Source organism: Podarcis cretensis (genome assembly GCF_951804945.1).
Source record: "Podarcis cretensis genome assembly, chromosome: 2".
NCBI lineage: Eukaryota > Metazoa > Chordata > Lepidosauria > Squamata > Lacertidae > Podarcis > Podarcis cretensis.
This window is the reverse complement of record NC_137171.1, coordinates 376573-389381: the sequence shown is the minus strand read 5'-3', so window position 1 is coordinate 389381 and position 12809 is coordinate 376573. Positions and strand designations below refer to the sequence as shown.

General features: G+C 45.4%; 1 protein-coding gene across 5 annotated transcripts in view; it reads right to left on the bottom strand.

Moving 5' to 3' along the window:
* GMIP (GEM interacting protein) overlaps nt 1-12809 on the bottom strand; it is a 97965-nt gene that overhangs the window by 58748 nt on the left and 26408 nt on the right. The window contains exon 1 of one of the 5 annotated variants that reach the window (XM_079967802.1): nt 6090-6621. The exons of 3 other annotated variants lie outside the window; for them this stretch is intronic. In XM_079967802.1, the coding sequence (XP_079823928.1) occupies nt 6090-6111 (22 nt within the window). In that variant the 5' untranslated portion in view covers nt 6112-6621. Of the gene's footprint in view, nt 1-5279; nt 5374-6089; nt 6622-12809 lie in introns of those variants that run through there. One more of the 5 variants, XM_079967801.1, reaches the window with a different exon arrangement.

Sequence of the window (12809 nt, the reverse complement as noted above, 5' to 3'; positions counted from 1 at the left end):
GTGCAGCCAGGATTTCTGCAGATCCAAGCTATCGGAGACGTGATTGGTCAGTTAGTTATTTTTATTTACTTACTTGATTGGAGGGGCAGCTGCCCCCTGTGCGTCTGACTATGCTCATGGGCACAGCTAAAGTAGAGTAGGGATTTGTGATGGACATGCCTGGTGGTTATGACTTCAGCACTGTCCAGTGAGAGTCCATGTCTTATAGCACCTCCCGTCCAAAAGTAGCTATAGGCTGGTTCACACTTACCTTGGCTTCATGCTTTCTAGGCACAGGTCTGGGCTTTCCAGGTCCAGGTCTGAAGGGGGGGGGGGGCGTTATCCCAGCGCTTTCCCTGGGAAAACCTGCATTTTATTGCTAAATCAGAGCAAACAGTAATGTGCAGAAAACCTGATTGCCATTTGTTCTGATTCAATGGTAAAATGCAGGTTTTCCCAGGGAAAACACTGATCCCAGAAAACCCCAAATCCAATAACAATACTGCCCAGACCTGTGCTTAGAACCATGCCACAAAAAGATGTGTGGATGAGCCCTAAGCTTGCCTGCCAGAGAGTCACTATAGCCAGCACTGTCAATGAGCCATTTAAGTGCTGTGAAACCGACCACATCAGTGCATACAAGGACCACACTGTCTGCTAGAAGAGTGAAACCAATGTGTGCCCTTCTTACAGGGTCCACACTCCACAAGACTTCTACAGCTTCTCCCCCCACCCCCTCATATTTAATTTTGATATTCCTCCCTTCCTGGAAGTCAAAGCAAGTCTACTAAGGAGAGATCCCAAAGACACCCATGGTTGGATTTGCTTTATATCAAAATTTGACATGTGCCATTTGACTGATATAACCATCTCTCTGAGCAGTAGACATGAATCATATAAAAGTTGTAGGAAGACCAAACTTTGCACTGCAGGCTATGCAGGGCTATATGTACTCTATGCTTTAAGTTGGCATGTACCAAGTTTATTTTAAAAAATCTGTGTCAAGTTGAAATCAACAGCTCTTATAAAAATTGCATGTATTTGCCTAATTTATTTTGCTTTGTCCACAGAAATCTTTGCAGGGCACTGAAACTCTGTTCACTCAGCACTGGAAATCTTTCCCAAAACACACACTGCCAATTTCACCTGGTAGTGCTCACACGTTCAAGGCTATTTTTGCAACCATGAGGACTAGACACTTGGTTTTTTAAAATGGAAGCTGAACAGACAGTATGCAGAATATTGTACTTAATACCAATTTTTACATCTCTACAATATGTGTTCAGAAGCCTAGAATATGCACAGTCATGAATGTATTTTATAACACTGATATCTAACTTAATATTAAGGAACTCTATAACTCAAGAACTCTTCCTAAAATTTAGCCTAAATGTCTTATTATATAAACATAATAAGCGTGCCTTGCCCATATCTAGGGATGGGCAAATCTGTCAATTCTAGTTCATTTCTCATTTTTTCAGTCTTAGTTCAGTTCTTCACATTCCACATTTGAAGAAGAAGAAGAGTTTGGATTTGATATCCCGCCTTTCACTCCCTTTAAGGAGTCTCAAAGTGGCTAACATTCTCCTTTCCCTTCCTCCCCCACAACAAACACTCTGTGAGGTGAGTGGGGCTGAGAGACTTCACAGAAGTGTGACTGGCCCAAGGTCACCCAGCAGCTGCATGTGGAGGAGCGGAGATGCGAACCCGGTTTCCCAGATTACGAGACTACCGCTCTTAACCACTACATCACACTGGCTCATGAAGTCCCTCATGAAGATTAATTACATTTTAGTGCTATTTCCTAATATACACATTTTTTGCAACATAGTTTCTCCTTATATATTGCATTACATGCTATTTTCACTAATATATGCATTTATATCCTGTATAGTTAAAGCTATGGTTTTCCCAGTAGTGATGTATGGAAGTGAGAGCTGGACCATAAAGAAGGCTGATCGCCGAATAATTGATGCTTTTGAATTATGGTGCTGGAGGAGACTCTTGAGAGTCCCGTGGACTGCAAGAAGATCAAACCTATCCATTCTGCAGGAAATCAGCCCTGAGTGCTCACTGGAAGGACAGATCCTGAAGCTGAGGCTCCAATACTTTGGCCACCTCATGAGAAGAGAAGACTCCCTGGAAAAGACCCTGATGTTGGGAAAGATTGAGGGCACAAGGAGAAGGGGATGACAGAGGACGAGATGGTGTGATAGTGTTCTCAAAGTGACCAGCATGAGTTTGACCAAACTGCGGGAGGCAGTGGAAGACAGAAGTGCCTGGCGTGCTCTGGTCCATGGGGTCACGAAGAGTCAGACATGACTAAACGACTAAACAACAAACAATGCATTTATATGCACACTTTACCCCAGAATATACATTTTTGTACACCTTACTTGTCTGCAGAACAGCACTGCAAAAAGTAAAAAATACACAATACCATAGCAACAACTTATCTCATGTGAAATCAGTTCGCTGAATGCCTGGTGGAATAAAAACATCCTATGATCACCTATATATCATAGTGGAGTAGGCCTGGCATATTTTCCTGGGGAGTTTCACTTTTTTACAATCTGTAATTACTACAGCAGTGTTACTAGCAAGAGTCAAGAAGTTGCCCTTTTCCTAAAGTAAACACGAATGCCTTGGGCATGCCTGGTGACTACTACGCAGGCTCATTTAATTGCTTATAATTCTAGTCACTCATAAGTCTCCAGGTGCCAAAGTTTAACAACTCATCTCAAGATCTCCAGGGGATGAAGTTTAGCTCTCAGAGGGAGAAAATAGTGGTGGTTCCAGACAACCTGTGTGTTGAACATTCACCCTGATTTGTTTGTAGAGAACTTAGATAACAATGGCTGTTGACTGAGCATTAATTCCAGATTATTTGCAGGGAAGTTAAATGATGTTGTGTCAAAGCAAGTGTCATCCAACACTTTCCCGTGCATTTTCCTTATTATAAAAGTCTGATCTTTTGCAGAAGCAACTTTGTTGTTTGAGACCTCTAAACCAACATTAATTGCACAACTTGAATTCGTGACAGAATTTCACCTGAAAACAGTTACTGTCTGGAAGTGCCTATAGCATGAAGACAGAAACCAGCAGATAGGCTATTTTCTGTTTGGCTTGAGTATTTTTGCTATTAGAGCCACTTGTGGCTATGAGGCTTTGCCCAGAAACTACTGGACACAGGCTCTGTTCCCAATGCTCCCAGGCAAAATCTCTGTCTATCGCCAGGTTCTGTCCCTACGCTACCAAGGCCCACCCCTTATTTCTAAGGCTCTGCCCCATTAATCTTAGGGTGGGATTTAATTAATGAGGTGCATCCACGGAATTGGCTCTTACTTGTACAGTGGCCTTCCCGCTCCTCCCCTTGAACCCTGAAATTGGCTCTGAAGGGGTTGGTAGAACCCCAAAAAGTGCACTGGAGGAGGAGAGGGGGAAATTGTTCCATCTGTCAAGCCCAGATGCTTGTCCTAATGGAATAATGGCCTTAGTGCAACGCTGAATTCCTTCCTCAATAACTTGTTTTTATGAAACCTGGTAACTTTGTAAATCAGTGTGTAGAACTGCAGAACTGGCTGGACGGGATCCTGAAACATACCCCTCTCATTCTTAAATGGTGCCTCTAACTTCTGCCCAGAAATTAATGCAGAAACGCATGGATTCCCACATTCCTTTGCATGTATGTGTCTTGTTCAGTGTGTGAATTTTGTATACATGGGGAACAGATCCTCCCACTGTCCTCCAAATGCTTGCTTGTTAAGCAGTGTCAACATCTATTCTCTGTGTGCCAGGCCCAGGACCGGAAATAATGTTCTAATTGAGGCAGGGAAAGATGCTGAGTTGTTTTTTTTGTTTTGTTTTTTTTTAACTATTTGACACTTTCTGTGAAATGAGGTAAGAGGAGCACAAAGGGAAGTGGAACTTCTGCCTTCTTGCTGAGCACAAATGAGCTGTAAAAACATCCACCATGGAAAAAGAGAGCCAGTGCCTACGGAGCCTTGTCCTCACTGTCCGACAGAATGAAATGGAGGCCTGATATGGGATATGAACCATTCGCTTAGGTCATACAAGGGGGCTGTAGCGCAAGCTGAAACAGTGAATCTGAGGCACATAGGAACATGAACCCCTAAGAGTGCTTAGGAGAACCACACCCATCCAGTACTGAAAATGCCTTGTGGCTTTTCTCTGTGAGACTATGTACCATAATTCCCTTCCAAAAGAGGCAATGGCGGCTTTTAAAAAGGATTAGGGAAATTCACTGAGATAATGTGTTTCAGTAACTCCTAACCTGGGTGGCTGTGTTCTCCCTCCCCTGTGGGAGGCAAGAGGTCTCTGAGCGCAGGTTGCTGGAAACAGCCAAGAGGGAGAGAGGGCTACTCCTGCTCAGCTCCTGCTGATGGGCTTCCCATAGGCATCTGGTTGGCCACTGGAGGCGGGACTTGACTGGCCACTGGCCTAATGCAGCCAGCTCTTCTTATGACTATTGTAGCAGACTCTGGGGCTTAGAAACTATTAGCCCTGGGCTCTGCTTGTAACACAACATTGTGATCTATGGGGTAAGGTTCCTGTATCTGAGGATTGCTGGAAGATGAATATGGTGCATGTGAGACCAAGTCAGGGAGTCAGGTCACCTGACCTCTATATCCTTCCCAGCTCTAAGATGCTCTGTGATTTTGTGTCCAATGTGTAAGTGTGTACGTACAGTTAGGCAGTTAGGCAAAAACAGCCAGGAAATGGAAATCTGTGCTGATCACAGCCCTGAGCATGGCTGGCAGGAGATGGACCATCCTGCAAGGGCTCCTCAGATGGCCTGAATAATTTCCACTCAAACATCTAGTGCAACAGCTGAAACAAATCTGGGGAGGAAAGTTTTCTAAAATTTCACGTGTGTGTGTACATATAGAATTTCAAATCTGACATTTCTGCTACAAAACTTTAAAAGCATTAGTTTTAAAAGTTGCTTTTTTAAGTTTAAGGATTAGGGTTCCAATTAGTGTACCTAGTGCTGTGTGCACATGCCTTCAGTTTCAGAGATATAACTTAAGGGTCAGCCTTTTAAAATAAGTTTTCAAGTCACAAATATATAATATATACAAATATATAACACCAACTACCTTTTGAGCCCTTTTCCCAACTGTGAATACAATAAGAATATAATAATGTTTTCTGAAGCAATTAATAACTGCTCCTGCTTTCTAAGTACTTCTGAAATGAACACTGCTATACTCAATCTGCCTAGTTTCATTTAATTTCCTCTTTTTTGCACCAGCCACAACCAAGGACTGCATACTGACCTTGGGTAGAGACCCACAGGGGCTGTATTTGCACAGCAGAGGTGGTGTTGCCCATTGCAGTACCTCTTTGTCCCTTTTGCCTCAGGTTGTCTCTGGTCAAAAAAGGGACGCAGGTGGCGCTGTGGGTTAAAGCCTCAGCGCCTAGGACTTGCCGATCGAAAGGTCGGCGGTTCGAATCCCTGCGGTGGGGTGCACTCCCGCTGCTCGGTCCCAGCGCCTGCCAACCTAGCAGTTCAAAAGCACCTCCGGGTGCAAGTAGATAAATAGGGACCGCTTACCAGCGGGAAGGTAAACGGCGTTTCCATGTGCGGCTCTGGCTCGCCAGATGCAGCTTTGTCACGCTGGCCACGTGACCCGGAAGTGTCTCCGGACAGCGCTGGCCCCTGGCCTCTTGAGTGAGATGGGCGCACAACCCCAGAGTCTATCAAGACTGGCCCGTACGGGCAGGGGTACCTTTACCTTTACCTTGTCTCTGGTCAAACAGGTTTTGCAGGCTGTTACTCCCCACATTTGGGGTGGAGGGAACTGTTAACTGCAGAGGACAGCTGGCTGAGTGGTCTCTTTTGTGCTGTCTTCGGTTCCGAACAAAATCGTTGATCCCCTGGCCCTGAATAAACTGCTGGTCTCATCCACTCAAGCTTTACTCTCAGAGATCCGGCCCCAAATAACAGTGAGAATTTTCCAGCAAGTGCACAACCACACCTTCAGTGCAGCCCCAGATTAGAAGCCCCAGGACCTGCCTCCTGACAGTGCACTAAGAATGAGCTTCATCCTTTTTGCTGAAATAGATCAAAAGATTGCTTCACCTACCAGCAGGTTCAGGGTCCGCCATGGTCAAGTCCTCAGCAGGAAACGCAGGGGTGAATCCCAGCCCAAGTCCCCGGACGACTCAAAAGCCACAGGCTCTGGGAGGTGGCCCCATGGGTTCTGCATACTTTGCAGAGCCTTGCTGGTCTGCCAGAGCCCGCAGCCGCTCAGAATTTGCTGCTTCCTGCCGACAAGCATTTCCGTGTGAGGAAACTTGTTTGTCCCTTTGATTTGCATACTTTTCTTCAGCTTGCAAGAAAGAGGGCCCTGTGGCAATCCTACTGGCTTTGCTATCTGCAGCTGCACAAGGCCTCTTGGCTTTGAGGTTTTCCGAAATTAACAAACCTCACTTTCTACTCCGGGGAAAAATAAAATAAGCATTGTAATATAATGCATTGCATGTGCTTTGCCATCTCTGAACCTGTGTTCAGTGTCTTGAGGACCTCCTGACAGAAATATGGCTGGTGGGGATGAGGTAAAAAAAAGGCTACCCCCCCCCCCAGTGGAGGGGAAGGAAAGGGTCTTCTGGCTGGCCCCTGCCCAGCTCACGTCAGCAGCCTCTCCCTTGGGCAACTGCCACCAGGGGGGCCCAGATCCCATGGGGAGTGGAAAGGCAGCAGTTGCAGCTGCTGCTGCTTTAAAAATTCCATTGTTTTGTTAGTTTATGTTTCAATCACTGCATATTGCTGTAATAACTTTATGTAAAGCACTTTGTGACGTCTGCCAGAAAAGCAGTATACAAATGAATGAATGAATGAATGAATGAATGAATGTGTTTGCTCTGTAAGCCAACAACTATGCAGTAATATGCAGCAAGAGAAAGTAAAAATCCAAACATAAATAATGAAATGCATAAATTTTCTGAAACTGCTTAGACCCCCCTGGATCCTGGACACCATAAGCCATCGGCATTCATGGCACATGATTGCAGGCTTCCTTAGAGCAACTCTGCAAAGTGGACTTGTCCTGCTCACCCCATGTGACAGCTAAAGCTAAGAAAATACTGGCTTGCTTAAAAACACCTATGATGTCTGTAACTAAGGTAAGATTTGAATGAGGGGCTTCCGATTTTATGTTCTTAGCAGCTCTACTAAACTGTACTAGCTCAATCAAGTAAAACGGGAGATAAACTGTGGACTTTAAGAGAGAGCTGAAAACAATTTGTGAGAGACATCACTGGACTTCAACTGCTGGGTCAGGATGCATGGGCAAGGGAGGATGGGGGGTAGCTGCCCCCCCCCCAAATCAAGGAAAACAATAGAAATACTTAACTAACTGACCAGTCATGTCAGTTCTGCCCCCCTAACAAAAGTCATGCCCCCCTAATAAAAATACTGGCTATGCCCATGTCGGGATGGGACTCTGTACTGCAGGAGTGGTGCATCTATGCCCCCACCCCCATTCAGGGCTGATGGGAGCTAAGGCTTGACAATATATGGAGTTGCAAAAAGCAGTTCCACTGTTCAGGTACAAAGGAAGCAAATGAAGTGGGTCCCTAAATGCTTGTTTGGGTGAGGGTTAGGGCTCTGGGCCTGGAACTGTTGAAGGATTGCTGTCATAATGTTAAACCAGGGATAGGTCAGCTTCACTTTGGGTGGTCTTTATAATAGAATCCCCAGGGCTCATTTCTGTGTTTTCACTTTGCAAAGGAAGAGTGCCAACTCAGGCTCTTTTACTGTTTAAAGCATAACCAATCCAAAGCTATTCTGAATATGCACTTTTGCTTCAGAACATAAAAAGGGCTAGTATTAGTACAGGATTTAGCATTTTAAAATTAATGAACAATTCTACAAGGTACTAATTTGAATGGTCCACCCCTGACACTTTATGGCTCTTATCCCATGTTGATGGCCTTTCAGCTGATTCCCTGGTGGCCCCCTGGAATGTAGAGTTAACCAAGGCTATTGACTGCCTGGCTCCAAAGCACCCTCTCTGATTGCATGGAGCCCAGACAGCCCCATGGTTTTCTCCAGGGCTGAGGCCGATGAAACAATCACTGAGACAGCTAGAGCACCAGTGGCAGAAAACTCATTCTGAATCGGACCAGACACAGGTTAGAGCTCAACGTCGAGCCTACCAAGTGGCGATAGCAATGGCAAAGAGGACCTTCTTCACTGCCTCTATTGCATCTGCAGAAAACAGTACCAGGAGACTCTTTCAGGCAGTCTGGAATCTAACATATCCTTTTTCACCACTGGGTTCTGGTGAGGACTCCCAAGATCTCCTGAAATGACTTTGCGAAGTTTTTTTGCAGATTAAATAACTCAGATTTGGAAGGAGGTAGACTTTACCGTGGTAGCAGGGCCGGGGCAGGAGAGTTGCTCCCAGTACGTTTCCAAGCACAAGTCAAAGTGTAAGTGCTCACCTTTAAAGCCCTGCATACCTGAAGGAGCTTCCACTCCCATCTCTGAGGTCCAGCTCCAAGGGCCTTCTGGTGGTTCCCTCACTGCAAGAAGTGAGGTTAAAGGCAGAGGGCCTTCTCAGTAGTGGCACCCTCCCTTCTGATGTTAAGGAGATAAGTACGGTAACCTCACAACCTTTAGAAGACATCTGAAGGCAGATGCTTTTAATGTCTGATGTTTTATTATGTTTCTGTATATTTCGTAGAATCATAGAATCATAGAGTTGGAAGAGACCACAAGGGCCATCGAGTCCAACCCCCTGCCAAGCAGGAAACACCATCAGAGCACTCCTGACATATGGTTGTCAAGCCTCTGCTTAAAGACCTCCAAAGAAGGAGACTCCACCACACTCCTTGGCAGCAAATTCCACTGTCAAACAGCTCTTACTGTCAGGAAGTTCTTCCTAAAGTTTAGGTGGAATCTTCTTTCTTGTAGTTTGGAACCATTGCTCCGTGTCCGCTTCTCTGGAGCAGCAGAAAAACAACCTTTCTCCCTCCTCTATGTGACATCCTTTTATATATTTGAACAGGGCTATCATATCACCCCTTAACCTCCTCTTCTCCAGGCTAAACATGCCCAGCTCCCTTAGCCGTTCCTCATAAGGCACCGTTTCCAGGCCTTTGACCATTTTGGTTGCCCTCCCCTGGACACGTTCTAGTTTGTCAGTGTCCTTCTTGAACTGTGGTGCCCAGAACTGGACACAGTACTCCAGGTGAGGTCTGACCAGAGCAGAATACAGTGGCACTATTACTTCCCTTGATCTAGATGCTATACTCCTATTGATGCAGCCCAGAATTGCATTGACTTTTTTAGCTGCTGCGTCACACTGTTGGCTCATGTCAAGTTTTTGGTCAACCAAGACCCCTAGATCCTTTTCACATGTACTGCTCTCAAGCCAGGTGTCACCCATCTTGTATTTGTGCCTCTCATTTTTTTTGCCAAAGTGCAATACTTTACATTTCTCCCTGTTAAAATTCATCTTGTTTGTTTTGGCCCAGTTCTCTAATCTGTCAAGGTCGTTTTGAAGTGTGATCCTGTCCTCTGGAGTGTTAGCCACCCCTCCCAGTTTGGTGTCATCTGCAAATTTGATCAGGATGCCCTTGAGTCCATCATCCAAGTCGTTGATAAAGATGTTGAATAAGAGCAGTAAGAGCAGGAGTCTGTGTGTTTTAGATGACCTCATCAGCACAACTGCATGAAAATGATGATGAAAATTGCTTCCCCCTCCCCACAGGGAGCTGCCACACACAACTGGCTCCCCATGCAATCCTGACCCCACACAAATCAGCATCTCAGGAACTGTTGCACCACAAAGGAAATGTGAGAACTGGATCGCCATGAACATGGAATTAACATTCAGGGAATAAGGGCCAGCCTCAGCAGCTAGCACCCTCAAGCAGCACTGGAGCCCCTGCAGTAAGCAGCTGGAAGGAGGAAGCATTTGCTACGTTCATTTTCCCACAATGCCCTGGAGCATCTGGTACAGTGTCACAGCCGGGCTTTCTAGGAAATGTGAAATCATCACGAGGGATCCACCAGAGGAGGAGGAGGTCCGTTCTTGCCATGGTCCCTTTAGACCTCAAAGTAGCCCTGAATGGCAGCGGATTTAGGACAGTGTGGCTGGTTCAGTCGCACTGGACATGGAGCCTCTGGAGTGCCGCAGGGGACTCCACAACTATGATGTAGCATGGAAGGCAAGGGTGTGCGGGGGGCCGCTAGGGGCACATTGGAAGATGGCCGACAATACCATCTCTCCGTCTCACACGAGGCAATTAAGAGGCTAATATGGGAGTATGTAGCCTTCCTTGTTTCCCCAGGGAATGGGGGAAACACTGCCTTCACCTGCGGTTGCCATAAATCACCCCCGAGTTCGAAAGAAGAAGGGGGTGAGGACACTAGGCGCACAGCACTCGTGTGGGATGGCTCTCCCGACGCCATCTCTGATTGCGCGACCTGGTTGCAGGAGCTCAAAATAACAATTAAAGAGAGCAGCAAATGCACATGTTTCGAGTGAAGAACGGGAGTTTAGACTGCTAATTGAAGTGACCTCTGTGAAGCTGAGCGACGGGCTGGATTCAACAGGAAAATATATCAAGAAGAAGATACATCAAAGGGTCGGTATGTCGGAATGGGACAGAAAGGGGGGGACTTCTTTTTTCTCTCTATGTGATTACCTAACAATCCCTCCCCAAGAAGTTACCGTTGCACAATTGACTATAAGCGGGATGATTAAGAAACTGTGTGGAAATGAATTACTAACCAAAGGCATGGTTTATGGGGATCTGGAAAAGAATCAAAGGCTTTTGGAATGGCGCAGTTATAAAAAGAGAGTCGCCATGTTGGCAGGCTTTGTTCCAGGATTGACGATTAAGAGGGGGAGGAGGCCTTGGCTTTGTTATTATATCGGACTCTCGGCAGAACCCCCTGAGAAGATCAAGAAGGGAGTGACAGGCCTGCGAAAATTAATGAGCAGACGTGAAGATTGTTTTTATGGAAGTGATGAAATGCGTCTGCTGTCTGAATATGACTCTTGGATGAATGGAAAAATACAGACAGGATTATAAAAATGCTTGTTTTCAACTCGCTTGTGGAGATTATCAGAGGTCACAAAGTAAAGAAAGGAAAAATATACGAAAACAACAAGAAGAGATGAGGAAAACAACAAAGAAGGAATGGATAGAATTATGAACATTATTTGGACAGAATTGTGAACATCAAAGCAGCAGCAATAAGATGACTGGATCCCTTTCGGAGCTTGAAACATCGGTACCCCCAACAAAAATTTAAAATTTGGCTCTGTAATTTGGAATTAATGTGATTTGATTGGCTTGTTAATAAAAATTATATATAAAAAAAGAAAGGCAAGGGTGTGTGTGAGAGAGATGTCAAATTTTGGCATCACACAGGACACCACTGAAATTTGTACTCCCAAGGTCTACCACTGCCCTGAAACAGATTAGGGGCTTGTTAAGTTTATGGAAGGAGTGCCTTGCACTGAAAACATGCAGGAAAGGCAGAAATGTTATGCCTTTAATAGCAAGCAAAAATAAACAGTTGAAAGTTTTCCCTGGCAGGGATGGTTGCAAATTGTGGTTGAGGAGTGCCAGGCAGCCCAAGTGAGCTGCTAGTGAAGTTCACAGTAAGAAGTGAGGAGTAGGAAAATACAGTTCCCAGTAACAGAAAGCAAGAAAGGAATGTGGACACTCATGTAGAGGACAAAAAAGATCTAGTTCACTCATGAAGTGAGAAAATGTCAAACTGAAGGTGCCCATCTCAAGGATGCCTATGAGGACCTACATACAGCAACAGTGTTTTGTGTTGTGTCGGCTCCTATTTGTTATGTGCAAATGGCTTTAGATACCTATTAGGTCCATCAATTACCATATAGCATATATTCAACAAAAAAAGTGACAATTAGTTGTTGACAGCTGGACATATAAAGGGCCCCATTACCTTCAGTAGCTGAGGGCCTCATCAAACCTCAATCTGGCCCTGATCACAGCCATGCAGTGTCCAGGGCTGCAGCAACTTTCCATGCAGAATGTGGTTTGTTCCCCCAACTCCACCCACCATATAATTTTTGGAGAAAAAGAACGCAAATGCTATGCAGATAAGCAGTCTGTTGGCAAATGGCCTTTGGGAGGGTTGCTATTGAGTTGTCTTCTGTGGCTTTGAGAATGCAGAAGTAGGGACAGAAAGTGCCATGACGTCCTCCTGACTCAGTCTTTTGCCACATTCAGCCTGCAGTTCTTTATATCTTCTGAGCGTTTTATGTCTTGGGTTCAGTCTTGCCAAGATGCAGTATAGATACGTTGGCTTTGACAAACCCCAGACGGAATCACTTTCACTTTTATCCCACAAGGTGATGTGATCATTGCACAGTGAAGTGCAAAGATGCTTGTAAAAGTCTGCTAAAATAACACCCTGGCCCTACAGTGACATTCATGTTTTCAATAAGTGTTGAAAGTTCAAAACCGGTTTGGAAAGAGAGTGAGAGAGGGCTCCTTGAGGAGTCCCGCAGTCCTGCGGGAGCAATGGTTCCAAACTACAAGAAAGAAGATTCCACCTAAACATTAGGAAGAACTTCCTGACAGTAAGAGCTGTTTGACAGTGGAATTTGCTGCCAAGGAGTGTGGTGGAGTCTCCTTCTTTGGAGGTCTTTAAGCAGAGGCTTGACAACCATATGTCAGGAGTGCTCTGATGGTGTTTCCTGCTTGGCAGGGGGTTGGACTCGATGGCCCTTGTGGTCTCTTCCAACTCTATGATTCTATGATTCTATGATTCTACTCCATGACGGCACTTACGAGAGCCAGAGAAAAGT